The sequence below is a fragment of the Corvus kubaryi genome, unplaced genomic scaffold (genome assembly GCF_017639235.1).
Source record: "Corvus kubaryi isolate FWS band 111438036 unplaced genomic scaffold, C.kubaryi_AGA036_p1.0 37387, whole genome shotgun sequence".
NCBI classification, from domain to species: domain Eukaryota; kingdom Metazoa; phylum Chordata; class Aves; order Passeriformes; family Corvidae; genus Corvus; species Corvus kubaryi.
Genome location: NW_024581129.1, coordinates 15,486,607 through 15,513,238, shown reverse-complemented (window position 1 = coordinate 15,513,238; position 26,632 = coordinate 15,486,607). Strand labels below are relative to the sequence as shown.

The window sequence follows — 26,632 nt, the reverse complement described above, 5'->3', positions numbered from 1 at the left end:
CAATAACGTGCTATTCCAGGCTACATTTATTTAGTTGCTTTAACCCCCTGCCTGAATGATTATTGCTTTAATTGCATTGCAATGCCCTGCACTAATAAAGTGCTCCGAGGTGCAGCGCCTGGCGTGACTGACGCAGCGCAGTCGGGCTGACGGGGATTTTGGGTGTTCCTCTCCCAGGAGGATGCAGAGCAGCTGTACAAGGCTTGCAAACGGTATGACCTCTTGAACAAGTTCTACCAGGCCTCCAACCAGTGGCAGAAAGCCATCGAAACGGCCGAGGCTCACGACAGGGTTCACCTGCGCACCACCCACTACAACTACGCGAAGCACCTGGAGGCAACCGGGCAGCAGAGCCTGGCGCTCACCCAGTAAGCACCAGCTGGGGGTACCTGGGGGACTGGGAGCCTCTTTCTCCTGTGGAGACGGGTGAAGGAGCATGTCTAAAGATGACCAGTAAAAACTAATTAAAGTTTTTTCCTGTTTCTAGTGCCTTCTGTCTCACAGAGTAAAAGCATTCCCAGTGACAACTTCCAGCACCCTCTCACGCAAATAATGTGTGGTGTTGAAAAGATCAAGAGTTTGTCAGGGACAGTAGCTAAACCCCACTCATATCCAGTCCCATGTTTGTCTCTGGAAGACCACTGCCATCTTTTCCTTCCTTTTCCATGACAAGAACAATTATTTGCTTTTCCCAAGAGTCCCAGACACAACTGCTGGAGCAGAATTTAGTTTGACTTGGTTGCCTCTGGTGCCTGGTCCTCTCCTGTGACTGCTGAGTCCCATGAGAAGTTAGGGAAGGGTATTTTTGATGTCTTGTATTTCTTGTTTGAGATCTTGTTTTCATATGAGTTTTCCAATATGAAAGTTCCCATCATCATCATCCAATAAGGTCAACTCTGTTCAGAATCAAAGCAGATCTCTGCTGTGCTCAGGCAGACCCAGTGATGGCCATGGTGGTGAGGAGAGGTGGGTGCTGGGGTAAGGGCTGTGAGCTCCCAGCAGTGGCAGAGGCTGATGTTGCAGTAGGTGCTACGATGTGGAGCCTGGGGCATTTGTGACCTGTTCAGCCAGGTGTGCTTGATGCTTGGGGAACTTTGGACCATCACTGGCACTTTTGAAGTATTTCCTGTGCTGTGAAGATCACACCTCCCTCATTCCAAGTGCCTGGCAGTACCAATAAACTTTTAATTTTTGGTGGTGCTGGTGGACTGCAACTGGTCTTACAGTGAACTTACTTACACAACTGGAGCAGTTCTTGCTAGTGGCGTCAGTTGATGGCTGGCAAACAAGATTAAATGGATGTTTTACACAGAAAGAGCTAATAAGGAGGTTGTCATTTCACATCTAATATGTTCTTCTTCTCTACAGCTATGAGAAGTCAGACACACACAGGTTCGAGGTACCTCGAATGCTCTCTGAAGACTTACAAGCCCTGGAGAACTATGTCAACAAGATGAAAGACAAGTCAGTGTTATGCTTGTTCCTTCTACATGGGGCTGTCAGGTCTGACATACAACTCATGATGAGAGCAAGGATGAAGCAGTGTGAATCCTCTCAGTCCCATTCAGCCCCTGCCTTATCCACTATGACCCTCCCACAGCTTTTCAGGTTTATGCTGCACTTGCTCAAGAACTGCCACTTTGGTTATCCAGGCTGACCTCCTGTATAGTGCAGACCTTGGGAGTGTCACACTTGGGTTGGGGTAGAGCATGTGTTCTAAAAAATGTGCTCAGTCTTTAGTTCAAGCTAAGAGTGAAAAACGCAGCCTCTGGCAGTTCTTGTTGCTGCAGTTAATATTGTTGCTTTTCCAGGAGCCTGTGGAAGTGGTGGGCACAGTACTTGGAGAGTCAGTCAGACATGGAATCTGCATTAAAATACTATGCACTGGCTCAGGATTATTTTTCCCTAGTCCGTGTCCACTGCTTTCAAGGCAACATTCAGAAGGTAAAGCAGCCTGCTTCCATCTGCTTCCCGAGTTCTCATTCCTGGGAGGAGCATGGACACGAAGCAAAGCTGTACAATTCCCTCTGCAGGCTGCTGAAATAGCGAACGAAACGGGGAATGGGGCAGCCTCCTATCACCTGGCACGCCAGTATGAGAGCCAGGAGGACATCAAGCAGGCCGTGCACTTCTACAGCCGGGCCCAGGCGTTCAACAACGCCATCCGCTTGTGCAAGGTACGCAGAGAGGTGCAGTGTGCCCACAGTGCACAGGGCTCTGCCCTTTGGCAGCACATAGTGAAGGTGCTACAGGGTGTTTGTGCCTTTTCTTTCCTGAGCACTGCCTGCTCATGGACAGCCCACAATGAAGCTGCTCCAGGTTTCTGCTGACGTCTTCTACCAAGGGTGGATCAATAAAGCCTTGGTGGTTTGGAAAAGTATTTTCTTGAAGAGCTCATCAGAAATTCCCTGAAAGAAGTAATCATAATTTAAGCTGAAAGTCACTTGGGTTGTAGAGGTTTTACACAGAAGGGGGTGAGAGTTTAATACTGGGTGACAGTATAAAGCCACAGGCTTGCCAGAAGTTGGAATTATGAAATTTGTGTGTGCACATCCAGAGCCAAACCTTTGCTTTTGAACAGGCGAATAATTTAGATGATCAGCTGATGAACCTGGCTCTCCTGAGCTCACCAGAAGACATGATAGAGGCAGCCTGCTATTATGAGGAAAAAGGGGATCAAATGGACAGAGCTGTTATGTTATACCACAAGGTAAATGCTTTTCAGTAAAAACTCCCAAACTTTACACTGAAGCAGTTCCTACAGCAGAGGAATGTTAAATCAGCTGCGGTTTTTACTATATCCTGTTTATTAGTAATTTTTTCATGGTAATGCTTTATTAAGCCACTCCAGGGTGTCCTGGGAACTGGCTCTGTAGTGCTCATTCTAGTCTTTGAAGCCTCATTCCTAATTTTGCAGGCAGGACACTTCTCCAAAGCCCTGGAGCTGGCCTTCGCCACGCAGCAGTTCGGGGCCCTACAGCTCATTGCTGAGGACCTGGATGAGAAGTCCGACCCGGCCCTGCTCGCCCGCTGCTCCGGGTTCTTCATTGAGCACGCCCAGTATGAGAAGGCAATGGAGCTGCTGCTCACGGCCAAGAAGGTGAGCTGAGCCCTCTGGTGCCCAGTGCACACATAGAGGAGCACAACAGGTGTGTACCTGCACATTCATCTGTGCAGGTAAATAGATGCAAGAGACACTTGTAAAGTTTCAAGATTCCTCTGAAGCCAGTGATTCAGGGGCACTGGCAGCTCAGCCTTGCCAAAATGCTGGGTACCAGACCAGTCCTGTGCTCACTCCTCTTTAACAAGCTTCTATGGCTGGCTTTCTTCTGCGTTTTGCAAGGGTACAGTAGCCCTTTCCTGGATGACAAGCTTTGGTATAGCTTACTCAGAATTTGTTCCTTACTCCTATTTGTTCCTATACCAAAATATTTAATAAAATATTTATTTGCATTTACTGAAAATGTTATTATCGATCATGCCTAACAAACCTGACTTGTATGTCTCTGAAAATCTCATGTTCAGAGTCAAAATTGCTCAATCTTTAGTGGCACACTTGTGTGAGAACAATGCTCTCATGGAAGAACAAACATATTCTTAGCAAACAAAATGGGACAGTGTGTGCCTGACCAGGGGCTGATGCTAAGACACATAACTACAGCCCAGTGCTCTGGAGAGAGCATCCTCAGCTGCTTGTATTTGTAGCTGATTTCTGTAGGTTAAACCACAAGCAATGTGAGGTGTCATGATAGCGTTTGCAACATCTCATCACTCTCTTGCTCCCATCAGTACCACGAAGCTCTGCAGCTCTGCCTGGAGCAGAACCTGACCATCACCGAGGAGCTGGCCGAGAAGATGACAGTCTCCAAGGAGTCCCAGGATCTCTCTGAGGAGTCCCGGAGGGAGCTGCTGGAGCAAATTGCTGACTGCTGCATGAGACAAGGCAACTACCACATGGCCACCAAGAAATACACACAAGCAGGAAACAAGTTAAAGGTCAGCGTGGATAGCCTCAAAACAAGGGTGTTTTGAAAAGTAAACTTTGAAGCAGACTTCCTACAGTAACTACCCAAATGAAACTTCTGAGCCATCTCGATGGTGTTTTTGCATTCACAATATTTTTCCTCTCTCCCTCTGTGCTCCACCTTCCCTTGCCAGGCTATGAGGGCATTGCTGAAATCTGGTGATACTGAGAAAATTATCTTCTTTGCGGGAGTTTCCAGACAGAAAGAGATTTATATCATGGCAGCCAACTACCTGCAGTCACTGGATTGGCGTAAGGATGCAAAGATTATTGCGAATATCATCAGCTTCTACACCAAAGGAGGAGCCCTTGACCTCCTAGCAGGTTTCTATGATGCATGTGCTCAGGTACTGCCCTTTCTATGACTGCTGGAGGTGTTTGGTTTATTGGCTCTGGAGCAAGACCATCTCCTTTCTCCTCTTGCAGGTAGAAATCGATGAGTATCAGAACTATGAAAAAGCCCACAGAGCACTGACAGAAGCATACAAGTGCCTTTCCAAAGCAAAGGCCAGAAGCCCTGTGGAACAGGAAAGCAAACTTGGCCACCTGCAGAGCAGGATGAGTCTGATGAAGCGATTCATCCATGCTCAGAGGTGAGCTGCAGCATGGAGGGCACAGAAACTAAGTGACAGAAATATCATACCAGGACAGAAGTCGTAACAGCACCTGAAGTTTAATAAATAATTTGCAGCTTGCTGCAAAAAAAGCTGCTGGTACATTTTTCTAGCAGGGAAATCATAATGTGATTTTTAAAAGTGCATTTAAAAAGTTGCATTAAAGATGGAAAGGTAACCTGAAAGAGAAGACCAAGGGAGGTGTAGCCAGAAAGGTGATCATCATAAAATCACAGAATCACAGACTGGTTTGGGTGGGAAGGGACCTTCAAGCTCATCCAGTTCCAGCCCCTGCCATGGGCAGGGACGTCTTCCACTATGCCAGGTTACTCCAAACCCTGTCCAGGTAGGCCTTGAACATTTCCAAGGATGGGGCAGCCACAGCTTCTCTGGGCACCCTGTGCCAGGGCCTCCCCACCCTCCCAGGGAACAATTCCTTCCCAATATCCCATCCAGCCCTGCCCTCTGGCACTGGGAAGCCATTCCCTGTGTCCTGTCCCTCCATCCCTTGTCCCCAGTCCCTCTCCAGCTCTCCTGGAGCCCCTTTAGGCCCTGCAAGGGGCTCTGAGCTCTCCCTGGAGCCTTCTCTCCAGGTGAACACCCTCAGCTCTCCCAACTTGGCTCCAGAGGGGCTCCAGCCCTTGGAACATCTTCATGGTCTCCTCTGGACTCTCTCCAGCAGCTCCATGTCCTGCCTGTGCTGGGATCCCAGGGCTGGAGGGAGCTCTGCAGGTGGGGTCTCACCTGAGTGGGGCAGAGGGGCAGAATCCCCCCCTCCCCTGCTGCCCACACTGGCCAGTCAGCCCCAGGACAAGGCGAGTTTCTGGGTTTTGTTTGGGCTTCTGTCATGAAACCTAATGCAGTAAAAACTCTTGTGTGTCCTTGGCCAGACAAGGTGAATGCTCTCCCTGGGCTGTGACACTTCCCTTTTGCCCTTTCCTAGAGTTTACCCTGAAGACACTGAAGAAGCAGTCAGGCAGTGTGAACTGCTCCTGGCTGAACAGGACTTTGATGATGCCATCCGGCACGGCGATGTCCTGGGATTCTTGGTTCAGCATTATGCACAAGTGGAGGAATTCCATACAGTAAGTGAAGTCTTCTTCCACCCTACAGAACTCATAGTATACACCTGTGCAGCTTGGTGGAGCGTGGCTCTCACGCAGGAAGACATTCCATGGTAGGAGCCTAAATGCGCAGCAGGGAGAGGCACAGCTCAGGAACTATATCCATATTTTTCATTCTATAGGAGGAGAAAAGGAAAGCTCACGGGACACAGAGCATAAATGGTGGTAGATTCTTAAGCATTCCTAGAGATTCAAAGAGAACCTGTCTGGGTGTGTGCCTCAGCAATGCCACCACGCTGTGTTTGCCACCTGGCCAGAGAAGAAAACTGTCAAATGGCAGTTAGCTGAGGAAATGGTGAATCACTCCTTCAGGGCAGATGTGCCACACACCCCCTGAACTGTGACCTGCTGCTCTCATGAAACACGAGGGTGCCAAGTGCGAGTTCCTCCAGCTGTGCTGATGAACTTCACTTTTAATGTGCAAAGCACAAGAAATGGTTTACTGAGGCCCCTCTGACAGTGATCTCTGCATTCTTTTAGGCTTATCGCTACCTGGAAGAGATGCAGAAGAGAATTCCAGCCTCGAACCTGAGCTACTATGTGTCCCCACAGACCATGGAGGCCGTGCACCGAGGAGCTGGCATTCCCATGAGCCGAGCCCTGGCCCCAGAGCACACTGGCCACGGCAGCATGGACAACAGGGAGGAGGAAGAAGTGGCTGATGAAGTGGAGGACCCCTGACAATGAGCACTTACCAAATACAAAGCTGACTTTATTGCAGCTCATTTAGTCCATCCTCATTAGGGGGCCCAGATCAGTCACATGCTGTTGCTACACGGCTTTTTGGTTATTACCAAGAAATTTATTTTTCCTGCTTGACTGTACAAGCAACAGTATTAGAGTTAATACATTCTCTCAAGCACAGCATACAGAGATTCACATGTATGTGCTGTTAGAAAGCTGGTTTTAGTATTTTAATAAATTTGAGGCAGAAAAAACCCAGTAAGAACTGCACATTGTAACTTCGCTTTTTTATCAGTACAGAGAAGAGCTGAATAACTGAGATGTTCATGTACAGCTTTGATCTGCTAAGGTGCAGACTGTGATTCCCTAGAAGTGAGACCTTCTGAAAACAATCTTCATCCCATTTGGGTAGGAGCTTGGTTAAAAGTCAAACTATCCCCTCCTGCAGGCTGAAGGCTGACTCTCTCCAACAAATGCTTCTGTGTTTAAATACATCAGAGGGTCATGTGGGGTAGAGCAACCACTTACAGACATCTGGGGTAAACCTCAGTCACAGAATGCCTGGGTTGGAAGGGACCCTGGATACCTCCTGGATGCCCCCTGGTCCAACCCCTGTTCAAGCTGGGTCACTGTGAGTGAGTGAAGCTGCTTTCATACTGTGAAGATCCCTCTCCAAACAACAGTTACATCAAGCCACTCTGTACTAGTCAGATTTTTGGAGGCCAGTTTCTTCCCTGGCACAAGCAGGACTGAGAGAAGTGAAGCTCAACATTAACAACCACGGTTCTGCTCACCTCTCTGCCTGTCACCCTGCCCTGCCAAGGGGTAGTTATCAGTTCACTCATGTTTCTTACCAACCAGCACTTACACTTAGAATGATTTTTCTTTTTCACATTTTGTGACTTGCTTCAAAACTTGGGGTGAACATGAAGTTTCTAAATTGCTTTCAGGGAAGAAGGGTTGGGGAAATTTTAAGGTCAAAATCTGAACATTATTTATTCTTTAGTAGAAATTTACTTCTGTACTAAGATTATACAAAAAGAATTCCCTGCCTTATTCCTTCCTAATCACAGCCCAGCTCTAGCTCAGGCCTTTAAAGTCTGGCACACTTTCAGCACTTCAGTGTAGCTATCCAGTGTTTGCATGCCATCAGCGGTGCCATTCCCTGCACCATGCCACCCCTTCCAGCAGCAGACCAACACCTAGTCCCCCAAACTCCAGCTGCTCGGGGACATGGGAGCCTTCATAAGGGGCAGGTCATAGTGGCAAGTGGCCCTCCCCAGCCCTCCTGTTTTTCTGACAAGAAGGCTGTGTGAGATCTTCCCTGTATTTTTAGCCGAGCGCTCAGACCTGCCAAGGTTATAAATAGCTGGGGTGGGGGCTGGGGGTGCGGGAGGATGGCAGCGCTCGCCTACCTTCCTGCATCTGTACACGCTGTACCGGATACCAGAGCTCACTCAATTGGCCTCCACTACAAAGTCCAGATGTCAAGTCAGGCTCGCTGGCTTAGAGCTCAGCACCCTTCCCCCTTCTTCCTCTCCTCCAGCCAGGTGACTGCTGAAGAGGCCCCAGCAGTGCCCGAACACATCCAGCTGGCAGGAGCACAAGGTAAAGGTCATTTCTGTTACCCTTCAGCTAGGAAGGGACAGCTTCAAGTTTCTTTTTCAGGTTCTCCATTAGCAGCAAGTTCTGCAGGGCCAGCCTTCTGCAGTCCCCATCAGGGTCTTTCTCCATCACATCTGCAAAAGAAGCAGCCACTGTTAATTGGAGAATGGGAAAAAGTGCCCATAACACTTCTCACTGTTTTACTGACAATCACAGAACTAAACAACAGCATTTGCACCTACAGCTGGGCTGGGCATCAGCACTTGCAGGAACTGCATTAGTCCGGAAGGCAGCGATGCACAAACTTGATCATGTAAAGCAGCATGAGTTCAGGCAAGCCCTGACGGCCACATGGGGTAGTGCTCCAGTCTTGTAGGAGAAACAAAGTCAGTTGGTCTGAAACACTGTAGAAACTGACCTTGGATCCCATGGGATAAGCTCTGTGCCAGAATTTGTACTTTTCCCCTTGAGCTACACAAAAGCTTTGTACAGCTGAGCTACAAGTGTGAATGCAGTCTGCAGCTAGAAATCCACTTTCTCCAAAGTCTAAAGTCTCTGCCATTCTTGCAATCTAAAATGGTCAGCACTCCCTTCTCCCTTTGGGGTCATGATGCCATTCCAATGGGGAAAGAAGGAGACAGGCCCCAAGGTTCAGCACATTCTCCATTCTGAGAGACCAGCCTTCTGATAAATGAGCTCCACACTTCAGGCAGCACGTAAGGACAGCGTGAGGCTGTTCCCAGCAGCTGTTATTCCAGGGGCCCTTAATGGGCCTGCAAAGTAACAACCAGGATGCATGCAGGATGTCTGAGCAGGGGAGCCTGGAAGAGCAGGGAGCCTGTGTGAGGATATCCTGTACGCACAAGCAGTGTGCTGGGAGCCCAGCACTGTCAGCCCAAACACATGACTCATGTCACTGGGAGTAGGGCTATTTATAATGCAGGGAGAGCTGCACCCTGGTGCTTCCACACTCCCTCTGCAGAAGACAAAAGGGGAGGTTACAAGGCAGATTGGAACAAGCTCAAAAGCTCAGAGTGCTGCTGGTGCTGTTTCTGTTCCATGAGCATGGACCTGACATAAACAGCACTTACCCGTGACAGCACCTGCAAGGGGTGGGGAATTCCCTCAAAGGCAGCAGCTGAGGAATCAAAGGGACCATTTCCTAGAAGCATTTAGGTATTCCCTCCCTCCCCTGGGAAGGATCAGGCTGCTCAACAGCAAGTCCAGCATGATGGGCAAGTCCAAAGTGGATTCTTGCCTCTCTCCATAGCTGAAGTGTCCCAAAGCATCCAGTAAGCACAGTGCCAGGGCTGCAGCCCAAAGGTTGAAGAGCCAAAAGTCAGTCATAGGACACACTACAGCAGCTTGCAGAGGTCCTGATGTAACAACAAACTGAAAGAGGTTTGTGGATTTCTACTAAGCACTTCATGTATAACATTTCCTATCCCACTGTTCCTCACTGTGCTTTGGCCATGGCAGGGGAAACACAGATGCTTTAAGCTGAAACCCAAAGTGGCTAAAAGACATAGTAGTCAAGGCTCCCATGCAGGACACCTCTTGCAAATCTTGTCTGGAAGAGCCATGAAGCATCAGCAAGCCCATGAGCTCAGACCTGTGATTCGCAGAAGCAGGTCTCTAGTGCCAGACTTGACCTGTTGGAGCAGCAGGGAGGGCCCAGTGCCTCCCTGTGCAGCTGTTTTCCCAACAGCCTTACAACAAATAGCAAAGGCACAGCCCAAGAAGCTGCTGTGTTTCAGGAAGCAGCTCTAGAAACCCTTTAAATTGCACTTAAATTGCATCTGACCATACATGGAGCTGAATTCTTTAAGGCTTCTTAATGACTCCTACAGCACTTTTCCTTTCTCTGGTATAACCACAACAGTTATCTTACCCTGCTCTCATTCCCACCAGGAATAACCGTGCAGCTTTCATGCAAAAGCACTAGATGTAAAGACAGGGCTATTACACTACCTACAAGCATGAGAAGATGCTACTAACTTGGTCATCCTCCTCCTCCTCCCCAAAATAACTCACTGAAAACAGATTACGCAAACCCTCATGCTGGGAATACATTCCTGAAAGGCTTCACTTGGTAACAGCAGTGTTAAACGCAGAGACAAGCAGATTCCTGAGAGCACATCATGTCATGGGAAAAGTGAAGTCTTCGGCCCCACAAGCCAGCTCTCTTCCTTTCAAAGGGCACAGAGCACCCCAACCTGCCAGGATCAGAGGCCAGCTGGGTCAGTGTTGCTTCCTGCTTGCTCCCTGTGGGAAGCGACTCACTGAGAGTGAGAATGGTGAAGGAAACCAGACCAGGGAATCACAAGAATCACCCTCGGAACACCGTGAAGGCTTCAGCATTAGCTCTTCTTTTCCCTCCAGCTCACTGCAGTACCTGAGCACTGATCTGTGCAGCTCCAGCCTGCCAGAACCCACAGACACAGCTCGTGTTGATGTAAGGTGTGCTGGGTACAGCATTCAAAGTCATTTGCTGTCTTTTGTAGCTTTTTCTTTCCATCAGCAATAGGAAGCTAGAGACTGGGCCATGCTCCTCTTCCTCCTGTTTTTAGCTCTAACAACACCCCTCTCATGAGCACATGGTGTAAACGGGCTGTACAAGCCTTGTGTGTTATTGCTGGCCAAAGTCACGGCCTGGGTGTTAACAGGCAACGTGACAACACTTCCTGCAGCTTCATGAGGTGAGTGGCTGGATGCTCAGACAGAGAAAGGGGGCACAGACTGTCTTTGGGGATTTTTGTGGTTGGCCTGTGAGGACAGTCACAGTTTGAAGTGCCATACCCAGCTCTTGGCTTATGCCTCAGATACCCCAGTGCTGCATCCCTACAGCTAATCACGCAGATCTCTGGTGCACAACGCCAGGACATCACTGCTGCCATCACAATTAGAGAGATGCCGCACAACGACTGCACCACTAACCAGAAAAGCACTGATGTACCCCTGCATCCTACCTCCCAGCCAGGACTGAGTCTCCAACAGCTCCTCTGTCATGTCTGCCAGAATCCGTTCCGTAGGGACGCTGAGGAGCAGGGAGGAGATACAGGACAAAAGGCCCTGGCGCACGTACCTGTGGAGAAGGACTGAGCTGGTTAAGGGCCTGCAGCTTTATGCTTTGCCTTGATTTCCTCACCTCAGGGGCTCTCTCCAGTTTCCAATGGTATGATGACTTTTGCCATATTCCTACTGCTTAGGGGTGTGATGTTGCAGTGTGCCCCACATACAGAGCCCCTGCCATGCTGTGCACTGAAGTCTAGCACAATTCAGAGTCCTGGACGTATCTGAGAGCAAAACAGAAATTGGATGCTTACATCCTTTTGGCTACATGTCTTAATTCCTTTCCAAGGCTGAATGCTGGAATCGAATCTAAAGTTTTCTGAGCTCCCTGAGTAAACACAGACAAAACTATCACATGGACAGGTGGTCAGGAAATTTATCAAGCATTCTATAGATAATGGCTGTACTGCCCCACTAGAAGACACCAGCCAAGTTCATGTGTTGGGCTGGCATTAAACTCAGTCACAAGAACACACAGCTGGAGGAGAGCACAGAGTTAAATGCATTAGGTCACTGACACTCTGAGCCAGGTGCTTGTCTTGGACAAAGGAAAACCATGACTGGAGGCTGGCTCACAGCTGATCTTTAAAAATGAGAGTATTCAACTACAGTAACTCACGAGTCCGTGTGGAACCGCAGAGCCCAAACAAACTCCAGCAGTGCCTTTCCCATTGCTGTCACTGCCTGCAAAAGAGGATTGTTACAGCACCACTGAACACCATCCACGCTGCCCTGTAGAGCTGGGCCTCGAGACATACTGCTCATTGAATCGCAGCATGTCCTGAGCTGGAAGGGACCCACAAGGGTCACGAATCCAACTCCTGCCCTGCACAGGACACCCCAACAATCCCATCGTGTGCCTGGGAGTGTTGTCCAAATGCTTGAACAAAGGTTTTGTTAAGATCAGTGCTACAATTGAATTTATTTTACAGACGAGGAAACTTTGGCAGTAAAGTGAAATAAAATGCCCAACCCCCTCAAGAAGTTGACAAGAGGCAAAAGATAGTGCAAGGTTAGCTTGAATCCCATGTCTCTTTTCTGACCAGGTCTTCCCAGCCCATTTCACAACTTCTCAGCCCACACAATTCCAGCTTGCTGCCAGTCTCAGTGCAGCAGGCCCTGAAGCACACAGCTGCTCCAGAAGGCACCTCAGGCTCCCAGGCTGGAAGCCACCCCTGCTCTCTGCCCTTCCTTACCACAGTGTTGACGGCCAAGTACATCAGGATTGCTAAAGTGTGGACCAGTCTTCCAAGGACTAAGTGATCTTCTCCCAGAAGATCAAATGTTGTTAAAGGCCTGCAAGTGCAAGACACAGAGTTGTGTAACAGTGAGAAGGCTGATCAGTGCCTCTCTGGAACAGTCAGGAGGTTATGCAGGGGGAACTGTCCCCCATAAGCCTGAATCCCTAGAACAACAGTCATTATACAGGCACTACCAGGTTAGCACAGACCAGAGCTGTTTGCTCTCATCTTTTCTCACAAACCAATATCTCCCAGAGCAACACCCTCTACTCTTACAGCAGGTATCACACATTCTACCAACAGGCTTTACTTGGAAATACCTACAGGCAAAAGCTGCCCCCACTGCCATACCATTACAACTGGTATTACAATAATCTTGATTATGATGGAATTGATTATTCAGCCTTCCTTAGGTTAGCAAAGACTTAAGGGACTGACAATAAACTGTGTCCTGTGTCCTATACTGTGGCCTCAAAGACCAGTGCAGGTGATAGGCCCAACCTGAGACAGAGTTAACTTCTGTTCAACACTGCAGTCTGAGCTCTGTGGTTTGTGTGAACCTCCCACAGTAGAGGTTCAGCCAAAACAACTGGTGTGGTACTGCCTGTGTACCTGCTGACAGATTATCCTTTGTGATGGTTCTTCACTTCTGCAGGGTCCTACATACTCCTGCCCTACAAAGGGTAAGTCCAAGAGACCACAGCCCCCTCTCCCTAAGCTTTGTGAAGGATCCAAGTGTCAGTGTGGTGTCACTGGGCTCCTGCGCAGCTCCTGCTGCTCTGAGGCAAGCAGGACAAGCAAAAAGGTTCACTCTGGCAATTGCCATGCCCACATCCCACATCCTAAGGTGCTCACACTCACCTGTCAAAGTGCTGAATCAATGGGAAAAAGAAGTGCCCAGCAACAGAATTGAACTCATTTGGGCGAGAAGCCAGTTCCACATGAGACTGACCCTGTCCAAGAGAAAAATGAAGTCTAGGCACAAGATGCAGCACTCAGCTCTTCCACTTCACTGGACACTGTCAAGACTACAGATTCCTTGCAGCCAGCCCATCGTCAACTGCTGCTTGTACATCTATGGCTACCAGTTTCCTGACTGGACTGCTCACTTCCCACTTCAGATCTTCTCCACATCTAAACATTTCAATACAATGTAGCTCAGTACTGCTCAGTTAGATAAAAGGAACAAGAACATGCAAGGGATAAAGGAGTTTTGGAAAGCAAACTCTCCAGGCTGAACCACAAGGGAATTCTGGAAACTAGGAAACTGGCATCAATTTATCTCCCTGGAAAATAGGAAGGCTGAGACAGTGTAGCCCAGAAGCAGCTATTCTGCTGGAGGCCCTGGGATCTGTGAGGTGCAGTCACAGCTCCCTGCAGTGGCCACACAAGCTCAGAACAAGCACAGAACAGCAATTATCCCTCAAAGCCAGGTAAGGAATTTCAGGTTTATCTTCCTCCCCAGCTGGGAGAGGAATACAGGAGTTGGTAGGCTGCACCAAAAAACTCAGACTCCATAACTTCAAATATATATTTACCTGACTTTCCTTTGGATTGGGCCCACTTTCACAGGTATTTTTCTCTTTCCAGAGAGAACTTACAGCAACTCCAAGTATCCCTATTTTTGGTGGATTTGACATTAGTCTGTTTCTGGCCTCACCATATCAAATCTCCGAGTCTTGCTTTTGATCCTCTCATCAACAATTCTTCTCCAGTCCTTAGAGCTGTCACTTCCTGGAAGGAGCTGGATACAAGGCTTTTGAGCACCAGAATGCTTGGTCTTCCCATGGAATTTGGGACAGGACAGTTCCTGAGCTGCCAAAACCAATACCTAGATAAAACAGAGAGAGGTTCAGTTAAAAATGGGTAATCCCTAGGGAACAACAAAAGAGTCACCTGCATCCAAACTGATAGGAGTAACAAGGCAGAAAGACACAACAGGTTTAGAGTGAAGAACAGCAGGAAACTGACCTCCAACAGCCCCCTGGCTCTGAGGTACTGACCAAGAACTTGGTCACTTAGCCCTGAAACAGAGCAGTGGCTCCTTCTTCAGACTCAAGTGTGGAAAGAGTCACAGACAGATTGCTGTCCTTCAGAAAGGGAAGACAAAACAGACTGATGATGTGAAAGTACACAGTGGCTTCTCCCAGGCAAATGCCCAACACATGCTCTGTATTCTGTGGGGAGGGATCCCTGTGTAATGGAGCGCAGCAGTCAGGAACAAGAGGGGAATGCCGGCACAAATAGAAATGTAAGAGATTCCCATGGCTCTGCCTTCTCCCCTGAGGAATAAAAGGTTACATTACACCTTGGCACTGGTGCAACAGACAGAAGGAAAGTGGGAAGGGAGAGCACTCACATCAAGGATGTCCATGCGCTGACGGAGACTGTAGTTCAGGGAGTAGAACTGGGAGGTCAAGTACTTTGCAACCTGTACAGAAAAATGAACACAGACCCAGGCAGGAAACAGCCTTTCCATTAGCTCTAAAAGCATTTAATTTCACAGGTTCTGCTACCTGTTAGGTAACAGCAAGCCTCCAGGAGAAGGGAAGAAACATGTAGGGTAAACTGGGGAAATTCTGACACTTCCACTTCTAAATTCTCCCAAAAGAACTAAATAACAGATGAGACTGCGTCATTCTTCTCTCCCTCCTATGCAGAGGTACCCAAACAACTGGCACAGCAGCTAGGAGACCTCACTATGGCCTTTCAGTACTTAAAGAGCATTATAGGAAAGATGGAGGAAGGCTTTTTACTGGGGCCTGCTAGGATGAAGCATAAAGGTGTTAAACTGGCAGGTGATAGATCTAGATTGGGCATTAGGAAGAAATTCTTCCCCGTGAGGGTGGGGAGGCCCTGGCACAGGTTTCCCAGAGAAGCCATGGCTGGCCCAGCTCTGGAAGTGTCCAAGGCCAGGTTGGATGGGGTTTGGAGCAGCCTGGGATAGTGGGAGGTGTCCCTGCCCATGGCAGGGGGTTGGAATGAGATGGGCTTTGAACATCCTTTCCCACCCAAACCAGTCTGTGATTCCCTGATTACAGTCACCAGTCAGGCCTTTCTCTGTAGAAGCCCTCTGTGCCTCAGTTTCCCTCTATGTGAAACCCTTCAGTACAACAAGTCCCTATCTGATCTGCCTTATCAGGTACACTCAAACCAACAGCCTCCAAACAGTTCCTCCAGTCTGACAAGGTTTTCTTTTTCCTATTGGTTCAGTCATTCCTTGCAGATTCTTCAGGGGCATAAATGTTGTAAGACCTGGACTACCTGTTCTACCACACTGACAGCTCCCTCTATCAAATGAGAAAGAGACTTTAGCTGCTTAAGTTTTTGCCTGTGCCTCAATTGGAAAAAGGAAAGTAGTAAGAGGGACTCACAGGTATTGGGTCTGTGGTTAAAACAGCTACTTGAGCTCTTTGACGGAGCTCTACAAAGCCTTCAATGCAGGTCTTCTCCTCCAGATGCAATAATATTTTTGCCAGCTCCACACTAACCTGCTCAAAACAGGAAGAAAGGAATCAAATCCCTGATGGTGTTTGGTTTTTTCCTTGTAGGATTTACACACCACTTCTAATGTTTAACCAAAGACAAGGAGGCATTCTCTATAGGCAACATGTCCATTCCTTAGCAGGGAGAGAAAACACACTAAGCCAAATGCCATCAGACATATTTCTCAAAACCCTGAACAGATCCTCCATCTGCCAATTCTCTGTCCACATTCACTTGGGCTTTTTGGAGAAGTGGTAGCATCATGACATAGAATGAATTGTCACTGTAACTGATGGGTTAAAGGGTACAGTAGCACAGCCCTTCTCCTCAGCTGGTGTCTCTGACACTTTCAAGTGTTCACTAGCAGGTAGTGGCCAGCACTCTTCACACACTGACTGTGTCCCAGGTTCCTCTCCCCTGAGCTTCTCATCTTGACCAGTACAATCCAACTACTCCCTCCACAAGACATTATACTTGTACAAGCAAACAGGGAAAGTTCATTTGATTTTGCCTCCCTTTGCATTGGGCAATAACAATTAAATTGAATTTCAATTCAAAATTCAAAATGGCTGCTCTGTAATCTGCATTTCTAGTGTTTTTCCTGCCCAGCACAAAGCATGGAGCTTCCTCACACTGGCAAGCACTGGTAGGATGCTTCATTTTGAGCACTGGAGCTGCAAGACAGCAGAGTGCTGCCAGCGCCTTTGCTGCTTCTCTGTTCCACTGTGCTCTATAGCCTCACTTTCAAGCCAACTATTTCCTTCTACTTCCAAGTTGAAAGCTTGTGAATGCACACCTTTACCCCAGCTACACATTAGCCTGGCCTTCTGCTCCACTGGCACGTTCAGTCTCCTCACAACAGCAAAGGGATAGGCCCTCTGCTCCTACAGCCCACTGGTAACCTAGATCACACTACTTCACCTCTCTTGTTGCTGCTGGATTCTTCCGAACCAAGCTCTCAAGAGCCTTGACTGTAGCTTCCCATTTGTCCACATCCTCAGATCTTGATCCAGTCAGAACTGAAATCAAAAGACAAACAAAACTTATTAGCAGAATGGCTTTGCTTGAATAAATGCCCAAACTTCCTTCTGCCAATCATTTGTCTTAGTACAGACACTCAGCATGACCAGCATTAGGAACTAAAGTGAAATTACTCAAAAATTCTACAGCTTCTTCAAATTAGCTCAGAAAAAATAAACCTACACAGAGTTCACTCTCCCAAGCTCAGTAAGAAACAGATAAAGACTCAGCCCAAAATCTCCTACCTTCAATACAGTCTCGGATATACACAGGAGCCTTAATTTTTAGCTCTTTATCCTCAGACATGTCATAAGGGGTGAGGTCATCATCACTGTAAAAGAAATAAAGGCAGGGGTTAGTTTATGGGGTGCAGATGTTCTTGCTTTCCCCAGATAGCCACACAAAGAGAAAGAACCAGTGCATACGCTGTCACAACCCCATCACTCCTGTATCACTCAGCAGCACTTGGCCTGAGAGGGATCCTTGGGAGTTCTAGGGGAAAGAGCAGCTCTGTGACCAGATCTGGAACTGGATCTCCTGGTCGAGTACAGGAAGGAGTTAGCTGACCAAGAGACTAGAAACTGACTCTCGAGATTTCATTATAGATTGATATACATATACATACACATATACACATAATATATGCATATATATTAGCACATATATAGATATATTTCTTTATATAGTGACAGAATGAAGCAGGTTCACTATTAAAATGGGTAAATACATCCACAATTTCCAGGAAATATATATCTACATCAAATGGAACAAATACAGTGGTTGCACACAATGCAGGCCTTGCCTAATTTATTGACTAGTGCAATTTCCTATGCAAAGCCCTGCTCTGCTGCAAACCACTCAGCTGAACAAGGTCAGAAATCACAACAGTTGCCAAGAAATGCAGGTACTGACAGATCCTTTTTCCCCACATCTGCCATTTATTTTCCATTTCGTCCCCGCTTCTTGCCCTGTACCTGTCAAGCTCAGCATCCAACTCCTCATCTGGCATCACAGGGGCTGCTGTATGGGGTTTCTCATTACTCTCTGGTACCAACGGCAGTGCAGCACCTGCTTTCTCACTCCTGCTGTGAGGAACAAGAAGTTTTAAAATGAATACAGTAATAGTCCTTACTCACAAGGAAGAAACAACCCACCCTACCAACCCTTGCTGCCTAAACAGAAAAGCACGTAATTATTCCTGCTGTAGTTTCACACCCAGCTTGGCTGACACAAAGTACTGGGAAGGAGAATGGAGTAAGGGGAGAAAAGAAGCAGAATCTTCTAACAGAAGAGCAATGGATAAAAAAAATTAAACTGGCTAATTTGCTGTGTTCCCCTGCACAATACCTGGGACTGCTAAGAAAAGATTCCAATAACCAGATCACATTGACTTGCACCAGATTTGAAACTGTGAACGAAACTGAACTGAGAGTAGGTTTAGACTGGATATTAGGAAGAAATTCTTCCCTGTGATGCTGGTGAGGCCCTGGCACAGGTTGCCCATAGAAAATCTGGCTGTCCCATCCCTGGAAGTTCAAGGCCAGGTTGGACAGGGCTTGGAACAACCTGGTCTTAATAGAAGGTGTCCCTGCCCATGGCAGGGGGTGAAATGGAATGGGCTTTAAGGTCCCTTCCAACTCAAATCATTCCATGATTCTACAAAACGGGAAAAAAAACATTCTTAACCATTGCTAATAGGATGAATACAATAATTGTGAATATTTCTTCTGTGTCTATCTAGTTCTGTGGACTTTGGCATTGTCTTTTCATCTCTCTGCTTCTCAAAAGCTGTCTGTAACACCTGTCTATGCTGATCATGCCCCTAAAATGGGAGCAATAAATCTTTTGTACTTCCCTGGAGTGCTGGACAGCTTCATCTGCTAGTAACATAAAGTACTTCATTCCTCTGCTGATCAAACAGTGCTTCAAAGAGCCTCAGCAGATGCTCTGGAAGTTAAGAGCACTGAAGAGCCAGTCTTTAGAGTGACAGATGCAGTAGATTTTTGTCACGGGTGAATGGGCTAGGGGCATACAGCACAAATACCAGATTTCCAAGAAGCAAACAGAAATGCCCATTTGATTCTACCCAAGGGCACACAAGACCCCTGCAGCCCAATTGCAACACATGCAGCTATCAACAGGCAATTTTAATACACACTACCAATCGAATTATGAATGTAATTAAATCACACTGTAAGAAGGTGGTGCATTATGATGCTTAACAATACATAAACCATCTCGAATACTGTACATAGTTCTTGTGTGTAATGGGAAAAAGGCAGGGAGAAGTGCAAAAAGATGGCATGAATAGTAGTAATAACTTACTCATCTTCTGGAAAGCTGGGGACAACACAGAATGGTGGAGTCTGCACCAGAAGGGACTTCAATTCTCTTGTTTCATCATCTTCTTCATACTAGACATTCAGAATAAGTGTTGCTGCACTCTATTACTGCAAATATGCCCAGCATTCAACATTTCACCCTTGTACTGCACATGGACTAAATCATGAGCAGATGAACCCTCACCCATCCTGTCTTTTTCAATCCCTGTGCTGACAGCAGCAGGTGGCTGCATATGTCCTTATATTTGAGAGTAGTACCTGATGACACCTTGTCTGAATGTCATTTCCATCTTTCAAACATTTAATAAATGGCAATGTGACAGGAGGGATGTGGCAGGTTTTTAAAGAATTCATGTGATTTAATCAGATAAATCACACAAATTCTACTGGAAAGAGCACAGCAAATATCTCCATGTCAGTCTTGAAAATCCCAGCTCAGAACAGGTCTTCCCACCATGTCAGGGACTGAATGCTCACCACTGGTTTAGGTTTGAAGCTCCCCCTCAACTCCCCCGAATCAGATTCTGATTCCCTCATGCAATAAGATAAACTTTTATTACCAAGTTTATCCCGACCTCTGCCAGCAGATTGCATTCCTGAGGTAACTCTCAGCCACCTGGCCATTTCCTATACAATTGGTTTTTGTAAACAGATTCTCTCTTTTTGAAGGTATGGCTGCCTCTCCTTATTTCCAGATTAAAAAGTGCTATAATGCCCTGGTTCATCTGGTTTAAAGCTTTTACTTCCTCTAAGCCCAGCACACCAGTCATAAATTTCATTGAAACCTTCACCTCAAACTTCAGGACAGGCCCGTCAGTGTTTATTTTCAAGCTGATGCTCTCTGCCACCACCATGCCCAGACGCCGTAGCTGTGGCAGACTGCTGTCCAAGTGGCATTTCACACCCTCCATCATGCTTGTGAGAAGCTCTGAAACAAACAACCAACAAACAGTGCATGTTTGAAATTCTGAAACAGTGGCAGAAACAAACACCCATCTTTGTGTGCTTCCCTGAGGGCAGCTTTACCCACTCACCACCCAATAATGGATAGAAAGGGTCTCTGAACTGTGGCTTCCCTCTCTGCAGTGGCAGTGCTGTCCTTCAGCACCAGCACAGCAAACCCACACCCTTCCTGGGGTACCAAGTCAACAAAACATTACAATCTATTCTAAACTTGCAATATTTTTGTTTTCCCTGAAACAAAAAAGGATGGTAAATCAAGTCAATCTTCAGTTTGGTTTCAGAGCGCTTCAGAGTCACTAAAATAAAAAAGTCATGTTTCGAGGACAAGTTCTGACCAGTACAACAATCACATAGAGACAGATATTTGCCTAACTTTGGATAAGTTCAAACAGGCAGACAACACAAGTACTTCTCAGCCCTTGGGGAATAATGGCTGCCAGCTTCACCAGGCAGGCTTACTGCTGGTTTGACTGACTTCCTTCATCTCAGAAAACTCATCTTTTCAACAGCTGTCAGACAAAAAACTGACTATAAAACTACAGAACTGGTAGTATGTATCAGGTCACTTATTCACTTAAAGAACAATTAATTCTAGAATGAAACAGATGAGCAAGTCTTGAAGTGAACCTTCATATCCCCCATAAGTCACACACACACACAGGAGTAATTCTAGACATTGCACAGATTTTTTTTTTATTGCAACAGAAACAGAGATTTTAGGCCAGGACCCCAGTGTACTGTGCACTGTGTGAGCACAGAACTGGAGGCCCACGCCAGTGACTAACCTGCTCACCTCACACTGAGGAATGCCTGTGGACAGTCAGACACCAAGCTAACAGCTTTTTATCCTCAGATACCTTCCCTGCCTCTCTGGAGCTGCTCCCATGCTCCAAGGTTAAGCCTATAAATCACAAAGTCCCAGAGTCAGTCCTTGTTTTCCTGTGACAAAACTTTGGGGGTTTTAAACCACTGCTCAGGTAAGAGGGCAAACTTAGGCCTTCCTCAATTCCATAACCTAAAGTTATGCACTTGGAACTGTATCATATCAATGCTAAAGATGATTCCAGCAGGTTACCCCATTTGCCAAAGTGAAAACGGGACAATTCTGCTTATCTGCAGATCAAAACAAGATCTTTTTCTACTCATAGTAAGACTCTCTGCTAAACAAATCTAAGCCCTGCTTCTCACATAGCCTCACCTTGTCTGCAGCTCTCAATTTCATGCCCCTTCAGGTGGGAGAGGCAGATGAGGATGGCCTTGCTAATGTACAGCTGCTGCTCAGCTGGGGAGTGTTTCACGGCACTGCTGCTGCTCCAGGTCTCCAACAGCTCCTGCAGCACCTGAATTAGAGAACTCAGGTTGGCCTGAAATGGATCTTTTCTATACAGAGGTAATTTTTTGAAGCACATTTTTACTCTCCCTACAAAGAGAGTAAAAAAATACAAATGTTGTATTTCAGGGCCCAAAACGTACTGTGCTTGACCACCCAAGAACGGCACCTTCCTTTAAGATATTGTTTAAATTGATTTAAATTTGATTTAAATTTGATTTAAATTTAGAAGTGATGTTTATTTCTCATTAATAAATATTATATGCAAAGCAATATGTATTATTATCAAAAACCAGTATAATACTATATGGTTTTATCTGTGTTTAGTCCAATTTTAGATAACTGTCATTACTTCCAGATAATTTTAGAACATGTTAACAGTGGAAAAAATAATAATTTGACAAAATGGTAGGGATTTCCAGATACACAGATTTCATAGAAGTTTCATCACACTGCTGACTCAGAGAAGCAAAATATCTGCCATCCTCTCTGAGGAAAATGGACATGAGAGAGATTCTGAAACATCAACCATTTGGTAAACAGACAACTCTCCACCAACTTTTTGTTGCCATGTGCCCAGCCACACAAACAGGGTGATAGAGGAAGCTGAGAAGGATAGAGGACATGGGACATCTGTCAGAATCCAAGCCTCGCTAGTTTTGCTACTTGGAAGACAATTTACCAATTAAATATGAAAAATTAATGCCAGCAGTGCAGAAAGCTTTGATTCATTTATCACAGCTCGCTTGTGATACGGCTCAGCTTCCCTCACTCTCATGAACAGCAACCAGAAAGTCTGAGAGAAACACCAAAATTGTGCACCCCCAGACACACAGAATGTTCTCCATCAGCCACCTCATCAGTGACTCAGTGAGCCTTACTCTGAGCAACACGGGGCGCCGGAGGCTGTCCAGGGACAGGTAGCCAAGGAGGTTCTGCAGTACGGCCGTCTGCAAGGAAAACCACAACTCCTGCTTCAACTGCACATAAAGCTGTCATCCAGCCATGACAAGTGTCTGTTTTTATTTACTACAGTAAACTTCATTCTGAGGGACTGTCTGACAGCATTCAGAGACACAAAAGTAAGCAAATTTTAAAAACCAAGCAAACACACATATGCAGTTGCTGATAAAATACATGGAAAACCATGACAGAAATACAGTACAGTATTTTTACCAACAAAACCAGCACAGTCCCAGGCAAACATAGAACTCAGGAAGTCTAAAGAACATCTCTCACAACAGCATCACAAGCCACAGAACAGTTCCTAAGACCTTGTGACAAACTTAGGTGCACATGAAAAAACCCAACAGTCCTTGTCTCAAGTCTTTGATCTAATTCTTATCCCTGAGGGTGGGTCATGACTGTTTCAGTCTCCTCTTTCAGATTCTAAGATAACAGAGTGCCTTCAGCTCCCCAGAATTCTGAAGCTCTGTGCAAATAACCACTTGGTTCCAGAGGAGTACAGTAGTTCTGCTATTCCCCATTAACCCTGAGAGAGCACGTGAATTCCATTATTTCAAAGCTACTGTTCACCACTCCTCCTCTGTTACACTCTGCTGTCGGTGAACAGCTGCACAAAGCTGGGGAGACAGGGCTCATTTTGGAATGAAGAGTTAAACCTTTCTTGGGAAGAGTAAGAGCTCAGCTAAAAACCACACTGGCAGTGGGGAAAACGCGGCACTGCTACACTGCTGCTCCCCACAGAATCCTCACCGTGTGGCCATACTGCAAGAGCAGCATCTTCTGTGTCATCACAAACTGAGCCTTCTTGTTCTTCACAACCAGGTTCCCCAGCAATCTGGACAAGACATCTGCCCTAACAAGACAACAACAAAACATCAGGAATCCATGTTATTGCTGTCATGCTACTCCTAATCATAGGAAAATCTGAGAGCAGCTATTTGCAACCAAGTCTCTAGAATACCTCTAAACTCAGACAATGAGCCACTAAGGGCAAAGAATGTTTTCACTTGTTTTTCCACTGTGTGCCATGATGTAGATACTTAAGAAATGGTGTACATTCTCCCTGAGAGGCAACAATCAACTACTTTATCCCTTGAGTCTTTTAGGAAATGGCAGTGTAAAAAACCACCTATACAAACACAGCACCTTTCACAGACTGATTCTGCAAGTATTTGTGACAATTCCTGCCTTTGCTGTGGATCAGGGAGAAAGCAGAGTTCTTACCCGGGTGCTCCCTGCACAAAACCAAGGACCACTGCTTCCATCCAGCGGTCTGGCACACATTCCACCAACCGCCAGCATATCCTCTGCCAGATGCAGTCTGACTTGGTGAGGTCTGTCAGGTGGGGCACCAAAACTCCCAGAATTTCCTCTGAAGCAGAAGAGAAAACAGTAAATACCCCAGATGGGCAGGACTGGTGCAATGGCATCTGAGACTGACCTGAGAATTTCAAGATCTTCACAACATGAAAAATACAACATACAGTTTGCAATTCTAAATTGCTCCTGCAGTAGAAATCAGAATAGAATCATGGAATCATTTAGGTTGGAGAAACTCTCTAAGACCATCGAGTCCAACTATGACTCACCACTGCCAAGGCCAACACTAAACCATGTTCCCAAGTGCCACATCCACATGGCTTTTAAATCCCTCCAGGGATTTAGTGACTCCACCCCCACCCTGGGCAGCCCAGTCCAATGCCTGACCACCCTTTCCATGAAGAAGTTTACCTCCATATCCAATCTAAACCTCCCCTGGCACAGTTTGAAGACATTTCCTCTTGTCCTGTCCCTGTTCCCTGGGAGCAGAGCCTGATCCCCACCTGGCTGCCCCCTCCTCTCAGGGAGCTGTGGAGTGAGAAGGTCCCCCCTGAGCCTCCTTTTCTCCAGGCTGAGTCCCCCCAGCTACTGCTCATCAGACTTGTGCTTCAGACCCTTCCCCAGCTCTACTGCTCCTCTTTGCTCATGCTCAAACAAGAACTGGAGAACTGACTGGTAATAACCACCCTAAGCAGCCTAAGGAACTGGCCAGCATTCCTCATCACAGAAAAGAGCCAGAAAATCTTTCTTCTTCTTCTTCCCCACCCCTGTTAATTACTGCATTCACGGCTGCTCCCACAAGAGGGCTACTGCATGCGGGCAGGGACTTACACTGGTATTTACAACACTTTCAGACATGAAAAGCACTAAAAGAGCATTTAATAGTCATGCCCCAAATGGCAGAATGAGAATCCTGATTCTCACCCTGATGAGGATGTTCTCTCCATCAGTTTTTGAAAGAACAGGTCCCATTCATGTGAACTGGCAGAAAAGCACCAACATCTACCAGATGCAGCTAAGCAGCCTCAGAGAGCAGAGGGCAGCCTGTGCAGCCCCACTCAGAACAGCTCCAAATTAACTCACTGGTCTCCCACTCCTGTTGATCATCATCACGGTCATCCTCCCATGCTAATACACTAAAACACGTTCCCTGTCCCCGAAAGAGCACAGTAAAACACTCACTTTGCCTTCCATGAACACACACCTTCCCCAGGACATGAGAAACAAAAGAGATGGAGCAGTCCAAGCCACCTGGGATAAAACAGACATGAGCTTTAACAAGCGTGTCACCAGCATCCTCCAACCAGCCTTCAGGAGCAGGTGCAGAGACTTCCACAAGCGCTGTATCCCAAAAACACAGATTAACTTTTTCTTTTCAAGCATCATCTCCTCCTCCCTCCACTACCTGCCTTCAGGCACAAGCCAGCATTCAGTGTTATTTACAGTGACAGGCAAAAGGCTAAAGCAGCTCAGTCCCACTTTAACCTGATGGAAAGTTATCAATGACACTGGTTCATTAAGTACCACTCAAATCTCCCAAACGATTCCTTCAGCACACATCAAGTGACCACAACTAAGTTTTAGCAACAGATGATGCTGTTTAATTGCTTGGAGGATTGCTGCTTTCAGTAGTTTCTAAAAGGCCTCAGCTATTTTCCTCATTCCTGGGACTTTATGCTTTTAGGATAGCCTGAAGGAGGAACATAAGGCTCTGCAACACTCATCATCTGTATTTCAAGCAGCAGCTATGGGGTCCACGCACAAAACATTTCTTCTGAAACGGCAACCCTACAGTCCAGTCATCTTGCAGCCTTACCCCGCAGAGAGCTGGAGATCTTCTGCAGCACCTGGAGAACTGCACCACCCAGGAGAGGGAAGTAGGTCTGTGGGAAGAACACTGGTGGGTTTTTCCCCTGGAGTTTATTGCTCACATGCTCAGGCAAGCACACAATCTTGTTGAGCAGGGCATCCTGCAGCTCTGGGCAGGCCGCCTGTGCTTGCTGCTGACAGACCTCCCACAGTAATGCTGACACCCGGCCCTCCTGCAGGAACTGCTCCAGGACCCCAACGACCTCCCTCGGGTCAAGGCCAGGGCTGGAAGAAAATAACTGTAAGTTCCTGTCTCTTTTAAATGGTAAAAATAAGATGTGCGTGCTATAGCTTTTCTGTTGTGGTATCACCACTGAAACGCCGCTGCTCTGTTACACGGGATTTTAAACAAAAATCAAATTAAAGCGATTTTAATCTCTCTGTATCTGCAGTTTCCTCGGCTCCAAGCATTCAGGACCTTCAACAACCACGACTGAAAGAGCTCTGACTGCGGGACGCACAGCATCGTGCGGGGTCTGAAGGCGCTCAGGGCAGCGCCGGGGCTGCCCGCGCTCACCCACATCTCCGCTCCCCGCGCACTTCAGCCCCGCTGAAAGGCACCCCCGGACATCCCTGCTGCGAGCCGAGACCGGCCCCGGGGAACCCCAGCCCGTCAGCGCTGCGGGCCCCGCCCGCCTGCCTGCCCCGGGGAGCCACACTGACCCCGGGGAGCCGAGGGCCTCCAGCAAGACGCAGAGGACAAGGCCGGGCGGGCCTTCCAGGAAGCAGCGCTGCCACACGCCCTCGGGCCGCGCCGCGCCAGGCGCCCGGGCCAGGCTGCGCAGGAAGGCACCGAACAGTGCCCGCTCCCGCTCCCCGAGGGCGGCTGGGCCGCCCGCCGCCGCCAGAGCGGCGCGCACCGCGCCCAGCGCCGCCGCCGGCCCCTCCCCGGCCCCTGCCCGGCCCAGAGCCGCCACGGCCTCCCGCAGGACGGGCTCCAGCCCCGGCCCCAGAGGCACGGCACGGCAGGGC

At 47.5% G+C, this 26,632-nt stretch overlaps 2 protein-coding genes across 6 annotated transcripts in view; one reads left to right on the top strand and one right to left on the bottom strand.

Moving 5' to 3' along the window:
- IFT140 (intraflagellar transport 140) overlaps positions 1-6,716 on the top strand; it is a 101,880-nt gene extending 95,164 nt beyond the window's left edge. For all 4 annotated transcript variants that reach the window (XM_042037440.1, XM_042037439.1, XM_042037437.1 and 1 more), the window contains 11 exons: positions 178-368; positions 1,369-1,464; positions 1,812-1,944; positions 2,034-2,177; positions 2,582-2,710; positions 2,918-3,100; positions 3,790-3,996; positions 4,159-4,371; positions 4,451-4,617; positions 5,582-5,723; positions 6,243-6,716. In XM_042037440.1, coding sequence (XP_041893374.1) covers positions 178-368; positions 1,369-1,464; positions 1,812-1,944; positions 2,034-2,177; positions 2,582-2,710; positions 2,918-3,100; positions 3,790-3,996; positions 4,159-4,371; positions 4,451-4,617; positions 5,582-5,723; positions 6,243-6,443 — 1,806 coding nt within the window. In that variant the 3' untranslated portion in view covers positions 6,444-6,716. The remainder of the gene's footprint in view (positions 1-177; positions 369-1,368; positions 1,465-1,811; positions 1,945-2,033; positions 2,178-2,581; positions 2,711-2,917; positions 3,101-3,789; positions 3,997-4,158; positions 4,372-4,450; positions 4,618-5,581; positions 5,724-6,242) is intronic.
- TELO2 (telomere maintenance 2) lies at positions 6,655-25,987 on the bottom strand. Of its 2 annotated transcripts, XM_042037441.1 has the most exons (19): positions 25,608-25,987; positions 24,974-25,042; positions 23,696-23,843; positions 23,222-23,324; positions 22,387-22,455; positions 21,374-21,515; positions 20,004-20,140; positions 19,196-19,284; positions 17,845-17,955; positions 17,116-17,201; positions 16,772-16,869; positions 15,739-15,855; positions 14,724-14,795; positions 14,025-14,195; positions 13,226-13,317; positions 12,320-12,419; positions 11,743-11,807; positions 11,021-11,136; positions 6,655-8,185 (listed from the first exon to the last, which is right to left on the bottom strand). In XM_042037441.1, the coding sequence occupies exons 3-19, from the start codon at positions 23,734-23,736 to the stop codon at positions 8,082-8,084; spliced, it is 1,713 nt and encodes a 570-aa protein (XP_041893375.1). In that variant the 5' UTR covers positions 23,737-23,843; positions 24,974-25,042; positions 25,608-25,987; the 3' UTR covers positions 6,655-8,081. The 2 variants fall into 2 exon arrangements, with proteins under 2 accessions (XP_041893375.1, XP_041893376.1); XM_042037442.1 differs by lacking the exons at positions 21,374-21,515; positions 22,387-22,455; positions 25,608-25,987 and having other exon boundaries at positions 24,974-25,036.
- Positions 25,988-26,632: the final 645 nt, after the last annotated feature.

What these genes read in the sequence shown, in the direction of transcription:
- TELO2 (XM_042037441.1), bottom strand. Translation starts at nt 23,736, where the DNA reads ATGGAAGCAGTGGTCCTTGGTTTTGTGCAGGGAGCACCCGG. An exon ending in TTTGTGCAGGGAGCACCCGG is followed by an intron (nt 23,325 to 23,695) that starts GTAAGAACTCTG and finishes TTGTCTTGTTAG; the next exon opens with GGCAGATGTCTTGTCCAGAT. An exon ending in AATTGAGAGCTGCAGACAAG is followed by an intron (nt 20,141 to 21,373) that starts GTGAGGCTATGT and finishes TGTTTGTTTCAG; the next exon opens with AGCTTCTCACAAGCATGATG.